Source organism: Talpa occidentalis, unplaced genomic scaffold, assembly GCF_014898055.3.
Source record: "Talpa occidentalis isolate TD23 unplaced genomic scaffold, MPIMG_talOcc4v2.1 talOcc4.6, whole genome shotgun sequence".
Taxonomy (NCBI): Eukaryota; Metazoa; Chordata; class Mammalia; order Eulipotyphla; family Talpidae; genus Talpa; species Talpa occidentalis.
The window spans coordinates 93,705,662-93,723,096 of record NW_023604972.1 but is presented as its reverse complement, the minus strand read 5'-3'; the positions used below and the strand labels follow the sequence as shown (position 1 = coordinate 93,723,096).

The 17,435-nt window shown below is 40.7% G+C and overlaps 1 protein-coding gene across 1 annotated transcript in view; it reads right to left on the bottom strand.

Annotated features, from left to right (window-relative positions):
* The window catches only part of JMY (junction mediating and regulatory protein, p53 cofactor), a 69,915-nt gene extending 64,381 nt beyond the window's left edge, over positions 1 to 5,534 (bottom strand). Inside the window, exon 1 of the mRNA XM_037530675.2 lies at positions 4,180 to 5,534. Coding sequence (XP_037386572.1) covers positions 4,180 to 5,223 — 1,044 coding nt within the window. The 5' untranslated portion in view covers positions 5,224 to 5,534. The remainder of the gene's footprint in view (positions 1 to 4,179) is intronic.
* Between the last annotated feature and the right edge of the window lie 11,901 nt (positions 5,535 to 17,435).

Here is a 17,435-nt window from a genome sequence, read left to right as displayed (position 1 = left end):
TATATCTTATGATATCAGTTAAGAATTTTCCCCATTTCCCTGTTTTTCAAGAGGTTAAATAAAGAAGCAGGTCACAAAAATGGTGAGTCCTATTCAAACTCAGGTATTGCTGACTCCAAACACTAGGTAGGACTCTGTCTACTGAAGGCCTTAAATGGCTATTTTTGAAAACTCATGCTGCTCTCAAACAATGTTTTCAATTGGAAAGAAGTTAGAATTATGCACAGTTTTACACACATAATAAATTCCACAGTGAACAGATTTTAGATCTTAATCAAGCCTACCATCATAGTTAAGATTTAGTCTTTAAAGCACCACAATTAATCATTTCAAGAATAACTGTCTTTATACAGAAACCATTATTTACAAAGCTCAGGTCATCATAGGTAAGCCACAATATGGACCACCCATGTACACACAATATAATAAGATTCTAGCTCTGATCAACAACCAAGGCTACTGATGAAACCATTCCAAGAGGCTTTGGTGGCACTAGATTCACTCAGGGATTGTGTGTCCACTGTATAAATAGCACTTCCTACAGTAAATCCTAAAAAATCCAAGACAAACCTACCAGGTAATAAATTTCACATTTCATTTGCACTCAAGATTGAGGTCCTGAGTAGTATACAACCTTACATTTCTTGTCATCTAAAAGTAATTTCTCATTAATATTGTACAAATTATCACCCTTCACAACTATTTCCAGTAAGTTAACTAAATTTGTGAACAATAACAAAAATGTTTAGCAGAGAATTCAAGGTTTAATTCTTTAAATGAGAAAGAAATAAGAATCCTTCTTATAACACTCTATAAAATTCTAAATGAATTAAAAAAGCAAAACCTCCATATAAGTATGCCCTAAGATTACAAAGTAAATAATTTATGATTTTCAGCCTCCTTTTGAAGAACATCTTTAGGAGTTTGACAAAAGCCTTGCTCTCCAAAAATACAAACATTCCTGTCCATATAAAACTTTGAATGCTACTTAAGGTATTCCATTAAAGTTCATCTATAACTCTCCTCAATTTATGAGATAGTCACCAAACTCAGGTAAACATCCCTTATCTAGGAAAGCTATTTTCAGTTTTAAGAGATTTTCTGCTTAGTAGCATGATCCTTTGTGGAATTTACTTTATCAATTTATAAAATTCTAGTTACCCACAACTTTACATTAAAAGAAAGCATCTTCCAAATACTTTAGATTCTTGCAACACTAAAAAAACTCTGGTGCTGGTTGTCCACCAATACTAAAAGCATTCACAAGATGTGTGGCCCTGAACAAGAGGTGCAAAGAAGAGAATTCCAAAATAACGTCAAGGCCAGTGACCTTGAGAAGTTTACAATCTAGTTGTACAGTCTGTTCTATTAAAAACAAAACAAAACACTCTTTTCAACAATTTACTGATCATTTGAACAAAAACCAGGTGTGGTCTTTAAGCTAAAACCTTTAAATGGGTAGGAAAAGGAATAATGTGGGAAAAGAAGACCACAAAACAGAGAAATTAAAGAAAAAAAAAAAGGACTAAATATTCTAAGTAACGTACCTAAGAACGTGCTTGATTGGCCAGGTATACCTAGCTTGAAAACCTATAGACAATTCCACAAGTTAAGTCAACTTAAGAACTGAGGGGGGGGAAAGCAACATTGAATTAGATATAATTACTAATTCAACATAATGAATAATGCAAAAATTACACAACTTTCATGAAGATTTTACTTAAAGAAAAGCTACTGTGAACTAGTAAGAGCAAAGAATTTACCCAGGAACAAAAAAACACATGACTTGTGTGCTATCCACTCCCATTATCCTGCCCACAGCAGACATCACTAATTAATCACACCACCCTTTCCTTCCACTGAGTCGCATAACATCATTTTCCAATAGAAATCATGGTGGGCATTATAACTAGACCTATTTACCTATCCTTGATAGCTATTTTTAAAATACTGTTCAAGTCAACTAAATGAGGTACCAAAAATTTATTTGATGTTCAATGAGTTTATAATAAACTTTCTGAATTGTTTCCCCAAACACAAAAGACCCTTTAAAAGGCTTAAATTTTTCTCTGTTAAAGAGAACAAAACATTATAGTTAACATAACCTTAATTAGGAAAAAATATTCCTTTTTAAAAAATGTAACCATCCCCCATGAAAGAGTTGCAGAAAACTGTAATTAACTACATTTTTCAGCAGCCCTCATTTTTGACCCATTTGAATTAAAAAAAAAAAGAAAATTTATTTTTTCTCAGTATCAATACAATTAAAACCAGACATAACTACATCATTTAGGGGTTAAAAAAATAAAGATTTTTAAAAAACCAATATAGCATGTATCTAGAAATCAAGAGAAAAAAGCAATGACTTCGTCCTTGCAACCTAAAGAAATATATGTCAACATTTATTTACACAACTCTAAAGAAAATATATGTGACTATTTCTTTCATTTGCTTCTAAAAAGAATTTAAGATAGAACACGGCTCCCAAAAGCGAGATGCTAGAAATTGAAATAAAACATATCCAGGAAACTTAAGGTGGGTGACTGTTAACATAAACTAAACAGGAAGACCTAGGCTCAGTAAGTTGTAAGAAAGCACTGTGAGAAAAGTGAGAATTAGTTTCTAAATCCTCACGTCTAGCAAAGAAAAACAAGTAATATTCTACAAAGAAACCGGGGCACTCCAGCTTCCTAGCCTTAATAAGCAAAATTCAAGCACGTGAACAGTGGACAACACAGTATCAAGCATTTCCCCACCCCAACTTCAATCTTAATCTGTTAGTAATACTGAAAATAATAAAATGCTTTGAGAAAGTATCTGTTAGTGTCCATTAGGGTAAACTAAGTGTATTGTAAAGTTGGCTTTTTTTTTTTTAGTAAAGTTCTTTCAGCAGTTTAAGTAGGCATGACCTCAAATTATTCACATTGTAGAGCTCCCTTTGTATAGCCATTCTGAATTTCCCTCACATTATTTCCTGTTATTTTTAAGGATTATAGTTTGAAAGAGCAATTGCACTATTTTTTCTCTTAAAATATAAAAGTATAATAAACATTTTCCTGCCCAGGGCCATTTTTCTACCTAAAACAGGAGTAAAACACGAACCATCTATGAAGACTGGAGATACTCACCAGAGTATGCAGAAGATCTCTAAAAATAATTTGCATCCAGTTATCTGTAGATGCTTTTTCATTTGGACAGACTGCTCATTGGGGGAAAATACATTTAAAATCGAAGTTCATATGTTAATTGAAATAAGCCAGAAAAGAAAAACCACTACATGATCTCTCTTTTATGTGGAATCTTAAAAAAAAAAAAAAAAAAACTCATAGAAAAAGAGATCAGATTTGAGGTTACCAGAGATGGGGATGGAGGGGGAAATTGGAAACTAGAGGGAGGTAGGCAAAAGGCACAAACTTCCAGTTGTAAGTACTTAGGGATGTAATGTACAACATCCTACAAGATGTCTAGAGTTAACACTGCTCTTTAACACATAGGTAAGTTGCTGAAAGAGAGGATCCTAAGTATTTTTATCACAAAGAAAACTCATTTTTTTTTGTCTCTGTATAAGATGATCGATGTCAACAGAACCTATTGTGGTAATCAATTCACAAATATATGTAAATCAAAGCAACATGCTGTATGCTTCAAACTTACAGAGTGATGTATGTTGATTATTTCTCAATAAAACTGGGGGCGGGGCGAATGTGCCTGTTGCTAAAATAGAAATGGAGATAAAAACAGGTCAACTTTGTTTCACAAAAGGTAAACTACTTTGAATAAATGAACATGACCAGGAAAAAAAGGGTTAAAACATCTAGGTAGTGATTACTGGAAAGAGCTTTTGGGGCAAGAAGATACTTATTAAGCTTATATTTACCGGACACTTTTTTTTCCAGATTGGCTTTACTTTTATGACCTGTACTTAGTAAAACAGAGCACTTTACTACATACAACCTATCTCATGGGGGTGGGGGGAATCTATACACTTATCAAAAGTCCTTCTTAAGGCCAATTAAAGAAAGCTGTGGTTTTTCTACTACTCAAAAGAATGCAGGGGTATACAGGTCCCTTTTCCCTGGGAAAAACAAATGTCACAGAAGCACACAGCCCAGACCGAGGCTCCATCCAGCCCTCGGTAATAAACAAAAGCGATGACTGGCGCCCAGACTAAGATCTTACCTCCTGGATGCGCTTCCTGGCCCGCTGAAGCACTTCTTCGTAGCCCTTCTGACGCAGCTCGCTAAGGCTTTCGTAATACTCCTCGGGGTCGTCGGTCTCGGTGAAGAGTACCTGGGAGAGGATCTTCCAGCCGCAGGTGTCCAGGCCGTGGCCCAGGTAGACCTGGAGCTGGTAACACAGAGTGTCGATCTCCTGTTCGGTCATCTCTGGGGCGCCCCCAAACAGCACGGTCCACATGCCCGAGGGCTCCTCGGGGAACACGGGCAGGCACGGTTCCAGCTGCGAGTTTACGGAGCACAGCTGCTGGTGCACAGCGCGCAGATCCTGGAAGGAGAAGAGTCCGGCCCAGCTGCACTCCTCCGCCGGGGACTCCAGCTCGGCGGCGGGCGGGGGTTGCTCCGCGTCTGGGAGAGCCGGGCACGCGGGAGCCGCAGCTTCATCCTTCACCAATTCCAGCACCTCGATCTCTTCGGAGACCGCCCCGCAGGCGCTCACTACCCGCACCGAGGACACCGGGGCCTCCTCCTTGGGCGCCGGTGGGGCAACTGCAGCGGTGGCCCCCGCCACATCTTTGCCTTCAGCTCCTCTCCGGACCGGGCTGGACTTGGCCCGCCCTGGGCTCCGGAGAGGACTCTCCGCCCCTTTACTGACCGGACTCCTCAGTAGCGGGTCCCCCCTAGGGCAGCGCGCGCTCCGCGGAGAGCCGCCTTCCGCCCAGGCCGGGCTCCTCCGGGGCCCCGGACTCCTCCCCAGAGTCGAAGAGGCAGTGGCCTCGGACCGGCCCTTGCCCGCCGGGCTGCCCGGCCCGCGGGTCCCATCCGCCGCGGGTGCGCCAGGTTCAGCGCTCCCTCGTGCCCCCGCCTGCTCCCGGGAGCCGCTCCTCTGCCGCTGGGCCGTCCGGTTGTGGCAGGTTATTGCAAACTTGCCCTCGATCTCGTTCCAGGCCACAATAAAGACGAACTTGTGCTTCTCGCGTTCGTCGAACACATGGGGCCGCACGGCGACCCAGTCCGACTCGAGCGTCTCTTCCAGCGCGAACGACATGGTGGCTCTGGCTCCAGGCCGCGGGGGAGGCGCCGCTGGCCCTGCCCGCCCGAGACTCACCGGCTGGCTGCGCCGCGCCCCCTGCTCACCCTCGCTGGGCGCCTTCAGCCATTTTAGCGCGCCCGCCGGCTCTCCCCGCTCGCTCGCTCGCCCCTGCGCGCTCAGATCCGCCGCGCTCCTTTGTGGCGCGGCTCTCGTGAGAGACAATACGTGTCCCCGAAGCAGGTAGTTCACATGGTCACGTGCGGCCGGATCTGTTTACAAGCCTCGCGCTGCCGCAGCGCCTCGCGCCCGTCCCGGCCGCCCCTCGCGCGAGGCCGCGGTGCTGCGTCTGCGGCGCCCCGGCGGGAGGCGCGGATCGTGCCGAGCCGGGCAGGCCGCCGGGTGGGCGATCCCGGCCGGCGGTGCGTTTGGGCTGCGCCGCTCGCGGGGACCGAGCTCCCCGCCCCTCCTCCTCTTCTTTCCGACCGCCCGCCGCCGGCCTGACTGACGGACGCGTCTCCTAAACTCTAAGCCTCAGTATCGCCACAATGTTGCCATTCGGCTGCTGACGTCGGCGGCTCCACGAGGGACGTAAACATGGGCACGTGCCGCACGCTGCTGACGCGGCGGCGGCGGCGCGCACACCCCGCCCGCGCGCGCCGGCACCGCCCCTCGGCGTCCCCCGCCCCCACCTCTGCGCAGGCTCCTCCCCCCCCGGGGCTGGAGCCCGCGGCGCGCGGGTCCCGAGGGCGGCGACAGTGACAGGTGTGTCCCGCCGCGCAGGTGACGTCCGAGCCGTGAGGAAAGAGGAACAGAGGAGGAGGAAGTGAGACTTTGAGAACTCCAGTCATTAAAGTCACCCTCAAAGGTAAATGTGCCTCCATCAGTCTGAGGTAGGCAGAGTGGATCACTCCTGTGCTCAGAGAAAACGTGACGGAAAATTACGAGAACTTTCTGGCAAACTTTACTGGCCTCCCCGAAACTGTTGGATTCTCCTCTAATACCCTAGAGACCCAGTTTAACATATGAAAGGAAGGTGTCTGACGGCAACCCAGTAGAACCCCAAAACAAAATTGAATGAAATTTTAGTCATGTCCTAATAGAAGGAATGTTTACATTCCAGGTCACCAGTGTTTTATTGCTTCAGGTTTCATCATTGTGTACTGTTCTGTGAACCGCGTTGTGAGGTCAATGACTTGAGACCTTTTGATGTTGTATTAAATTATCAGGGTTCCCGAAATGCACATGCATGTAAATCTGAAGAATTCTGCTAGTCATACTGTGATAAAACACACTCTTCAAATTACCTAGTGCATCTCATGATCCCTTTTTATATTAATTGCATTCTCTTGTCATCCAGCTCATATTGTAGGTATGGGAATTACTCCTGTGCTTTCAACCATACTGCCAAAAAACATGCAAAACCATTTGGGTTACCATGCATTATCAACAACAGTTACTTCAGTATTGTCCTCACATCTGAATAAACAGTCAAGGGGGAAAAAGCTCTTCGGCCAGGAGGAGCAAAAGGGGAAAACACTGGTTTTTAAACCTCTTTACAGTTTATGTGTAAGCATAAATTTTCAAAGCATGTAACTGAATTTATTTGAACTTTTTAATGCAAATCAAAAATATACCTTTGGAAATGCAAGTAGAAAGAAAGAAAATCCATTGCAAATCTGTGTCATCAGCTAAGCAAACAGTGGCACATTATAGAGACATTTCCCATCTTTTCTGCTGAAAAGTTTTGATAAACGTTTTTCTGATAATAAGTGATATGATTAATAGTTCTCTTCTTATGATACATTACACGTAAGTATGAATACTGAGGACGAATGATAAAGAAGTGTTTACAGGAAATATTTTTACTTTCATATGTATTAAAATTGCAATATTTGTCCATAGATATAAAATTGGCTTAATATTGCTAGAAAAAAGTGGCTTGTGGTTATCCAGGTGTTAAGTATTTTCCCACAATACTCTACTCACTGTGTTTTGTAAAAGGGGTTTGTCACTGTTTCTCGTTTCCTCTAGCTTAGCAATTGTTATTTTAGAAATGAAAAGAAACAAACCAAAATTCCCAGGGCAGGTTACAACTATAGCATTCTACAATTCTTTATTTTGGTCTGTATCTGATTGTCACACAAGATATGAGTGTATAAATTACTCCCTGGGAATAAGTAAAGCTACAGAAAAAGTTCTACACCATACCAGCTTTGAAAGGGCTTGAAAACAATTATCTGTAAGAATTGAGGGTTCAGTTTTGTGTTGCTTTGTATTGTGAATAGTGTTGAGGATTGTTAGGTAATCTGGGAAATGCTTTTGCTCTTTAGTACTTTTACTACTGAAGTACTCTTTAGTACTTTTAGTACTCTTTAGTACTTTTAATAAAAACTACTAATGTTTACATAGCAATTTTCAAATTACACAGCATTCTGCACATATCCTTTTATTCTCATAATAATCATATAATGTAGTTTTTTTTTTAATCTATGAGAAAAATGCAATCATGAGTTAGTTAGAACACACATCTCCATGTTAGAAGCAGAGAACGATTTGATTCAGAGGCCTAGTAGAGCTGTCTGTCCTAGTTAGATTCTCCCAGAAGTAAACACTGAAGTTAGGAATACAAAAGTTTATGGGGGTAGGGGGTTGGGAGGTGTAACACCTGTGAAAGACAAGGGGCAGAAGCAGGATTGGACAGGTTAGGCCAACAAGGAGCTCCAGAGCAAAGACTGTTCTTTAGTGAAGTTCCTCCATTGAGAGGAAATCGTTAGGCCTGTCATTGACTGGGTCCCACTCTGAGAAAAACATAGGATGAAAACATGAAGCTGACTCTGAAAACATGAACAGCTGGGGACTGACAGCTACCCACAGTCCTTTCTTGATGGAGGATCTGATTGATTCATCCCTGCATCTGTTGGTTTACTTTGCATGTCATGTTTATGTGCTTTATAACACTATTTGGGGAGCAGCTCCTATAACCTCCAGACTACAGATGTTCTCATGGCCACCAGTGGTACTCAACTAGAGGTTTACAAGTGGCTCACCTGAGTTCCTCTCAGCTCCCATTACCTAACAGCAGTCCTGACTCCTCCCACTGCCCAGGGTAAGTTACCCCTGACAAGATGATGATTCCTCTTTTCCCCTGCTGGTTCCTGGGCCCAAAGTGTCCAAGTGGCAGCTGTAGCCTGTAGTTCAATGGAATCTTGCTATCCCCTGGCAAGAACACATCCATTTTGGGGACTAGGCCTCTAATCCTGCAAAATCCAGAACTGTGGGGATAGCAAGACCTTTCCTGCTTCCACCCCTTGGTTCCTGGACCTATGTATTCTTCCTCTTGGCAGCATAATGTTATCTACAGATCTGTGATTCGACATTTATTAACAATTTGGAGGATGGTACCACCATCTTGCAGGGTGTTGCCTTTAATAGGGTGTTTCAACTGTGCTCAGCAGGTCATGCCAACACTATTTAGCTAGCAGCTTCTAAGATGATTCAGTATTAACATGACCAGTGAATCTGTAAAGTGGGTCCCCTGGCCGGATGTTATATTGTTTAATGTCTGTAGACTAGGCATTGTGCATGTGGCTTGCCATTGATGCTGGCTAAGGCATTGGAGGTGAAAGTCAAAGGAGGCAATCACTCAGATTGGCTTTTAACCCATTGGCTTCACCTCTGACACTGTGGCCATATTACCTATTTGTCTATCATGCTAGTGAATTGCAGTTGATGAAGTTATTTGGTTCCCTTTGTTATTTGATGCCCATGACATGTGGGTGCTTGCTTTCTGGTGATCATTAATATATGATATTTGTATCTTATGAATCTTCGCATCTTGTATCCACTCTCATATGTTCATCTGCATGTCTCTTTCCCAGACATCATTGTCTCTGATACTCTAATTTTTCTCCTTTTATGTCCCTGACCATTCATTATTGTCCATGAGTCCATATACATTTTGACTTCAGCCACTTCTCCTTTCACACAAAGAATGACCGTGTGACTCTCTTGAAGCTCTACTCATTGGTTTGAGTTAAGATTTGAGAAAAATTTGTCTTTCACACAGTGTATCATTGCTGTCTTTCATAGCCATCCCTGAATAAGGCTAAAATGCACACAGAATCACTTTTGGTTTTCACTCACATTCTGAATCAACCATCGATAAACCAAGCTTAAGAGTTTTTCTTTTACCTTTAGCTGATTGAATGGGAGTTGATTCCCTGAGGAGGGACACTGCTACATGGCAGATGCCATGTTGGGGCATAATAGATGCTGTGGGATTCTAGACCTACTGTTTATGCCCTTTGCTGTGTCCTCTTTTCTTGCTCATGCTGAGTCCCAGAAGTATTTCCATCTTATGATAGATTGCTCTTGGGTTCATCTTACTCTATGACTTGTTCCCAACTCATGATGGACAGTTTCAGACTCATATTATTTGGTATCCTAAAGGCAAGTACTCCAATTCCATCAAGGCCCATTAGAATTCTAGGAGCTGTTTTACAAAAAGTGCTTGATCCTCTTCTGCAAGTGATATAATCTTTTTCCATAACCTTGGGAGCCTTGGTTGTATTCTACCAGGATTTTCCATAAACTTCACACCATATCTTTTTCTACTACTGTAGAGTGTGCTTAGATTTTTGTGCCAAGTTGAAGGACTGCTTGCTCTGTAGCCAGAATCTCTTGCAGTCATTTTCTAATCTGAGCCCCATTCAAAAGTGACACATTCCAAATCATCTAATATATGTGCTGGAAAAGTTCCCTAAGGTCTGAAATGTGTTGCCTCCAAAGCATAAGGAATCTTACCAATCATTGCAGTTCCTTCATTGTAGTAGTGGATGCATAATGCAGCAATGTGTCCTTTACTTTGAAGGGGATGTCCTGGCATATACCAGATCATGGGATGTGCGGAAACTTTACTGGATTGGCAAGTACTTTAATATTGGTAGAGTTTATCTCCCTCCCTCTGGAGTGCATGTGTTTTACTAAGATCTCCCTCATGCTAGCACTCTGTTACTCATCCAGCATGATATCATCAATATAATGAATCAATATGATGTTCTGTTATATGTCCAGATGGTCCAGATGTCTTCAAGCTAAATTATAACAGATGGTGGGAGAGTTCTCAGAGTCCTGAAACAAACTGTTCCTGACCTTTCCTGCCTGGAATAGAAAAAGTAGTTTTATCAAATCAGTGGTTGCATACTATGTAAATCCCTATTATATATATTATATATTTATGTATTATATAAATCCTTGTATATATTATATATTTAGTCAGGGAAATGGATATGAACTGAGTTCACAGGCCCTGTTGACCTAGACTTTGGTCAAGACTCCATTTATTACATGGTGTCTATGTGCCCTTGAACATAGAGCCCATGATGAAGTTTCTATCTGTTGGGTATCAGTATTAACTCTGACCTTGTATTCAACAATCCTTGAAATGTCTGAGTATTTCCCTTTCCCCAGTGAACAGTAGTCAATCAAATATATAGTCTAAGTCCCTTGGGGAAGCACTGGAGAAAGCACTGTGTATTGCAGGGTTCTTTGTACTGGAACTCTGCCATGTCTTTAGTTAGTCAGTGGGCACTATATCTGAAAACTGGTTCAGGTCCAGAAATTGAGCAAAAGACATTTTTTGAGGTGACTTCCCTCAATCTTCCTCTCATCTACTTTGTTTTAATTATGTATATTAAGCAATGCCTTTTGGCTGCTCAACTGTTTTACCTCTAAGGATTCTGTGTTCTGTTAATCATCTCATAATTGTGGATACTGTGACCCTTTGATATCTGATAGTAAAAATCTACCACTGTCCCCTATTGCTGCAAGATATCTCCAACCTTGTTGCTATCAGTGATCCAAATTCTGTGACCTTTTCTCAGGATTCACTTTAATCCAGACTTGAAGAGGAATGCTGTACAGAACATCATAGTCATTCTGAGGTCCCTGTCGTCAACATATTTCCAATGCACATGGTGAATTATGTATCCTTGAAACCTTCCTGAATAATGTATTTCTTCTTTTGGCCTCATGTAACATATTAATTCAGCATTCTCCATTTTCCTGGGTCTTTTGCTCTCTTCCTCTTCTGTACATCTTGGCAATACAAGCATTTAAATTCAGGCTTTGTGAAAGCCTTTGCTTTTTCTAGGTTGTTAGGAGTTGCCCTAGCTGTAAGTTTGCAACATCCCCTCAGGTACTAGCTTGGATATTAAATTCTCTTGTCCTGAAAGAGTGACCACCAAGTCAGTGAACACAGTTTTTCATTAGCAGTCTGTGGGGTGACAATATGACTTCATGTCCAGTCTCCAATTCCATTCTCCTTATATTTATCAGTCCCCTTATCTTTTAAGTGCCTAGATCATTGCACCAGCTAGTGTATTCTTCTCTACCAGCACATTGTTCCAATTCTATACCATTGAAAATTATAGAACTAGGACTGTCATCTTTTGCCTGGGTCCCTCTGTGCTCCTACTTACACACTGAGTGGGGTGCTAATTGCTAGTCATGTGGAGTGATCCAATTTTACTGCCTACTTCCTTAGAATATTTCTGATCCAGCCTTGCCCACTGGGCTCTCTGGACACCAGAGACTAAGAGGGAGTGAGGAGTGTGAAAGGTCATAGAGAGGAGGCAGGATAGGCAGAGGGAAGTTATCAATGATGCAGATCTGGCATCTCTGCCAGCACAATGGGAAATCCGAAACAGTGATTGGTAGAGGAGGTGTAAGTTCAGTAGAAATGTCTACATCCTGGTACCACTGCCCTGCTCAGTCATTGGGTCCTGGTGAGCCAAGAAGAAAGTGACCTCACCTACCATTGTCACAATCAGCCATGGGCTTCACCTCCAGACATTCTGACCTCAATTCAAAAGCTGAAGTGAATTCTGAAGTTACTATCTCTTGGAGATGTCAGGTAAGCCCACTTCTTTCAGTTGGGTAGAACATACTTTCTTGAAGGAGGATCTGAGCATTGTCCTGCCTGTCACAACCACACTTTTTAGTATTTTATGTTATATCACTTGTGGCCAAGTATTCTTATTTTATAACTCCCAAAAATTGAGAGTGAGGAACAAGGGAAGAAATGAGGTGGGGAAAGGTGTGAGACTATGCAAAGTGATGCCTGACTGCACTGGCTTCGCTATATAAGATACAGTACGTCACTCACCGTGTGTTCTCCTTCAGCAAGAAGGACTTCCCCAGAGGGGATGCTAGAAAATATATGCAAGAAAAACCATTCAATAGAATGGAGAAGAGGGAGAATGTGACTGACTGACTTCTTCCCATCTCTTGTTTCACAAAAGTCAAGTTTTACGCTACAGACAACTCAAACTTTCATTATCCAGCTCTTTGGGAAACCCAAGTCTTTGCCCTGCATTGTGACATTTCAGCCAGTTCTGCAAATGGAGAGCAATTGAGCTCTGACAGATTCAAAAACCATAAATAGGTACATGCCAAACAGCTCTGCAAAGGTAGTAGTGGAGGATTATCTGGGATAATGCTGGGCATTGCATTGGTGTAGGAAAGGCACCTAACAGGGCCCTATGGTGGTGCAGGGATTAAGCATCGCACTGTGAAGCTGTCTGCAGCCTCTGCAGCACGAGTTGATCCCCAGCCAGCTAGGGAGCAACCCACATGGCGCAACAGACCTCTCCTGTCTCACCTGCTGCTCCCCTCGGCAGTGCATTTCAGTCAGTCTGCCTGTTCTGCTCCCCATTTTCTCTCTGGCGAATCCTCTCACCCTCCTGCACCTCTGGCCTGTACCCCAGTTCTTGTATGCATAAATAAATAAATCGTTAAAAAAAAAAGAAAGGCAACTGGGAGAGGTAAGAATTGAACAAAGTTACATCAGATAAAAATCTGATTTTAAAGTTTCAGAGTACCTAAGAGTATCGTGTTTAATTAAGGACTTCAATGTTTCTTTAAAGTGTAAAGAAAAAGTTATTGCAAAAGCAATTTATGTTAATTATAGACAAATGAAAAACTATAGAAAATCTGAAACAAAGAAACTAAATGCAACCTAGAGATTAACCATTTAAAAAACCTTCGTGTGTTACCCTTTTATACCTTTTTCTATACTGATTTACAAAAGTGAGATCTCACTATAAATAATATTTTGCATACTGTTTTTCATTTAATATGTTTTGAAGATGTTAATAAATGAAAATCTTTAATATCATTTAAAAAGGATTCTATTCTTTATATCTGAAATCTTTTTTTTAAAAAAGATTGATTTATTTATGCAAACAAGAACTGGGGTGTAAGTAAGAGGTTGGGGAGGGGTGATAGGATTTACCAGCGAGAGTGGGGAGCAAAACAGGCAGATTGACTGAAATATGCTGCTGAGGGGAGCAGTGGGCGAGGTAGGAGAGGTCTGCTGTGCCATGTGGGTTGCTCCCTGGCCTGCTGGAAGGAACTAGTACTTCAGAGGCTGCAGATAGCTTGATAGCTGTCTTTAACCCCTGCACTGCCAGGGAGGCCTTATATCCCAAATCTTTGGATAAATACTTAATTATTAACAACAGTAACATGTCATTAATTAATCATTTATTAATGACATTAATATTAATTATTCATTACCATTAATCATTAATTATTTATTTATTAATGACGTTAATTTTTAATGACATTAATGTGTCCTATCCAGGAAATCCTGTGAAAAGCACAAACTTATTCACCCTCAAAGAAGATCCTCAAAGAAGTAGATACCAAGATGGGATTAGAGTGTAATGCAGTGTAAGAAAGTTAATGTGAAATGCAGTGTAAGAAAGTGTAATGCAGTCTAAGAAAGTGTTTTCTGGGCTAGTGGGGAGTCCTCAAGCCAAAGTTACATGTCAGCTGGTTCATGTCTCACAGCAATAGGCCGGTCTGGGTCTCCCTGCTACACTCAATCATTGGCTGGCAGAAGCCTGTGAAAAGTGTGTTGGATCCCTAACACAGCATCCCTGGGCCATCAGTGTTATACTCAGAGATCTGAGAGGCACATTCTTATGGCTGTCACAAACACCATCTGTGTTTAAAAAAAAAAACAGCAAAAAACTTGGTACTATTCATTCATTGAGTCATGACACATTGAGGGCACAGATACGAATACAGTGTGGTACGTTCTAGTAACTGGCTTCAGTTCGAGTGGATTATTATGTATATTTTTTGAGAAATTAGAAACAGAAATAGACAGGTTTCCAGAATGTGCTACGGCAGATCTTCTGGGTATGGCTTCATGTTTTGTTTGGAATGACTTTTCAGATTCTAAGATAAATTCTAAGCAAATACAAAATGGGGCTTGGGTTCTTCTTAGTTGTCTATCTACTATCACTGTGTTCCTCTTATCTGATGTAAAAAAGCTGGATGTTTAACCTAATGAATTAAACTCTAGGATCAGGGAAAGGGGTTCAGGGAATTACAACTGTATCTGGAAATTTTGTTTCTTAAAAAAAGTATATGAATTAATATGGCATTATGGCACAATATTAATATATGGTAAGCTTTTATCTTGAGTTCTTGGTTGCTTATTATTATGTTATGAAGTCATTTCAATCTGTAAGCAAGCAAGATGACATTCTATGTTATTTATGGATCTATGCTTATATGGCAAAAACATTTTAAAATGCAAGGACAGGACACACACAACAAGATCTAAATAGTTTCACTTTGAGGAGAGAGGGCTCTGAATAGAATTGGGGAAGGATAACAGAGGACTTCTAGGTACTCACATAAATCTGTTGAGTCCATGTTACTTTACTCTCTCTCTGCTTCTTGGTATGTTTAGATAGTTTATATTTTTAAAGAAATTAATCAATTCTGCTTGGTAACTCTACTTGGTTGCATGAAAAGGAAAGGGGAAAAACGTCCTATAAATCTACAATTGCCATTTTTTTCTGGTACATCCTTTGCTACACACCCATTTTTTTCAAAACACTACTCAATGTCGCTGATTAAAACTGCTCCCCCAGTACTTATGTGCTCAGTGACTTTTTGTGGGTGTTAACTACATTTGCTGCAGTGGGAGAACACTGGAGACTCGAGCACAGGAAATTAAAAGAATAAGCACAGTAGTTAATTCTACTACATTCGAGTCCCAGATACCTCTTTGCCCCTTCCAAGAAAACAAATCTAGATTTTAAACAATTTTATGGAGAAAGGATATTAAGCTTATAGCTATATAAATTCTTCCATATTATTTTGATTTTTGTTAATTCAAATTGCATAGTTGCCATCCCTACATAGAAATTTTGTGTCCTTTTATTAAACTTCAGTTAACACTTCATTTACCCACCTAGTCCCCACACTAGTCAGTGTTCCATAGTTTTCCATCCTGATAATGCACCACAGTTTGCTTAGCCTTACCACTATTGTTGAACGTTTGAGACTTTTCCAACTTTCCAGTATTATAAATAGCATTTCTATGACCATCTTTGTGCAAACTACTTCTTTTCTTTCTGGTCATTTCCTTGAGGTATAATCCTAAAGTGGAATTAGGCCAAAAGGTATGAATAGTTTTCTGTCTCTGAGTTCACGTTCTAGTATTATATCAATTTGCCTTAGATCCAACATAGAGTTTACTCATTTTATTATATTTTTAATTTAATAGGCATATAATGATTGCTAGAAGTTATTTAGTTAAACATTCACTATGTGTTTTAAAAAGTCTTTTGTTTGTCTAATAATTGAAATATTCTCACTGTGGGAAAAAAAAATCAAATGAAGTGCCCTCAAACCACCACCCATAAAAGATTCCATGTTCCAATTTGGCTTACATTCTTTCACACTATTTTATATGCATGCAATAGATTCATTCTTGAGACTTTAGGCAACAGTTGGAAGTTCTTTGGAAATCCACTATTTAATACATCCTTTTGTGTTAGGTTATTTTATATCTTGTCTTGGTTTTTCTTTTGATTATTCTCTTTCTCTGCGAATTTACAGCCCCACTCTCTTCACAAGCTCCTTTTCCTAAAACTTATCAAAATTTAAAGAATTTAACTTACTTAAGCCAGGATTTTAAGGGGCAAGATTCTGCATTTTCAGAAGTACCCTAGTGATTATATAAGTAATCATATAAGAGATATAAGTGGGATTGAATACCTTTGTTATTCAATATCTAGCAGAATTGCTCTCTACCTTTTTTTTTTAACTATTTTTTTTTACCTATTTTTTTACTTTTTCACTAATCACTTTATCCTTAATTCCTTCTAAACTGGACTCTGAAGCTCTGCTTTACTGAAACCAATAACTTTCTTTTGATCAAATTCAATACCATGCAGTCCTAAGAATAAGTGATAGACCTAGAACTTGGCTTCTCTGCCCCCAATTTACTTTTAGGTTACTTTAGAACCATCTTTGTTTACTTGGAAGTTACATATTTATTGCTGTTTTTATTTTTGCTGCACTGCAGGCTATCCCAAAGCTTACTGATGTAATAAAAAAAATAATTTCATTGTTCTGATTCTGCTATGTGGGAATCTGGTGTCTATTCTGCTGGTGTCCGTTCCATGTGGTATTGCCTGGGGCAGATTGACTGGGACTGGAGGATCCAAGATGCTTGATTCATATGTCTGGTGCCTCAGCTGCCTCTTTATTAGGGTAGTTTAACTTTTACATTGTGACTCAGGGTCCTCAAAAGAGCAAAAGCTGAAGTCGCCAGGTTATTTAAGGTCCCAGCCTGTGACTGGCAGAGTACCACTTTTGCTGCATCTATATGTCAGAGCATATCACAGAATTGCCAGATTAAAAGAAAGAAGAAATAGACTCCACTCTGGATGGAGAGGAAAGTCATATGTAACAGAGATGGGAGGTTTCAAGCAGAGGAAATGGTAGATAACTAATTTCAGTTAGAATCATTGAGTAGGAGAAATGAATGAACAAATGAGTAAATGAATGGAATAACAAAAAACATAGAGCTGGAAATGTTTTGACATATACAGACAGTACTTACACAATAAAATGTTTAAATCTCTAATATAATGGGGATGTGTTTATATAAAGGGAGTGGTGAGATTGCATTAAATTTCACACCACAAGAAAGGCTGAGAGAGGAAATGGATATACTACATAGAGCCAGATTATGTCAGGATGGGCCAATGTGTGTGAGATGAGAGTGACTTCAGTTAGACCAGATGGAAATATCCACTGCAGCGACCTAATGCCAGCAGACCTAAGAGGTCAGATCTGGGAGTGTGGAACAAGAGCAGGAGTGAGAAGTGATGGAGGTTCTGTAGGTCAAGGCAGTA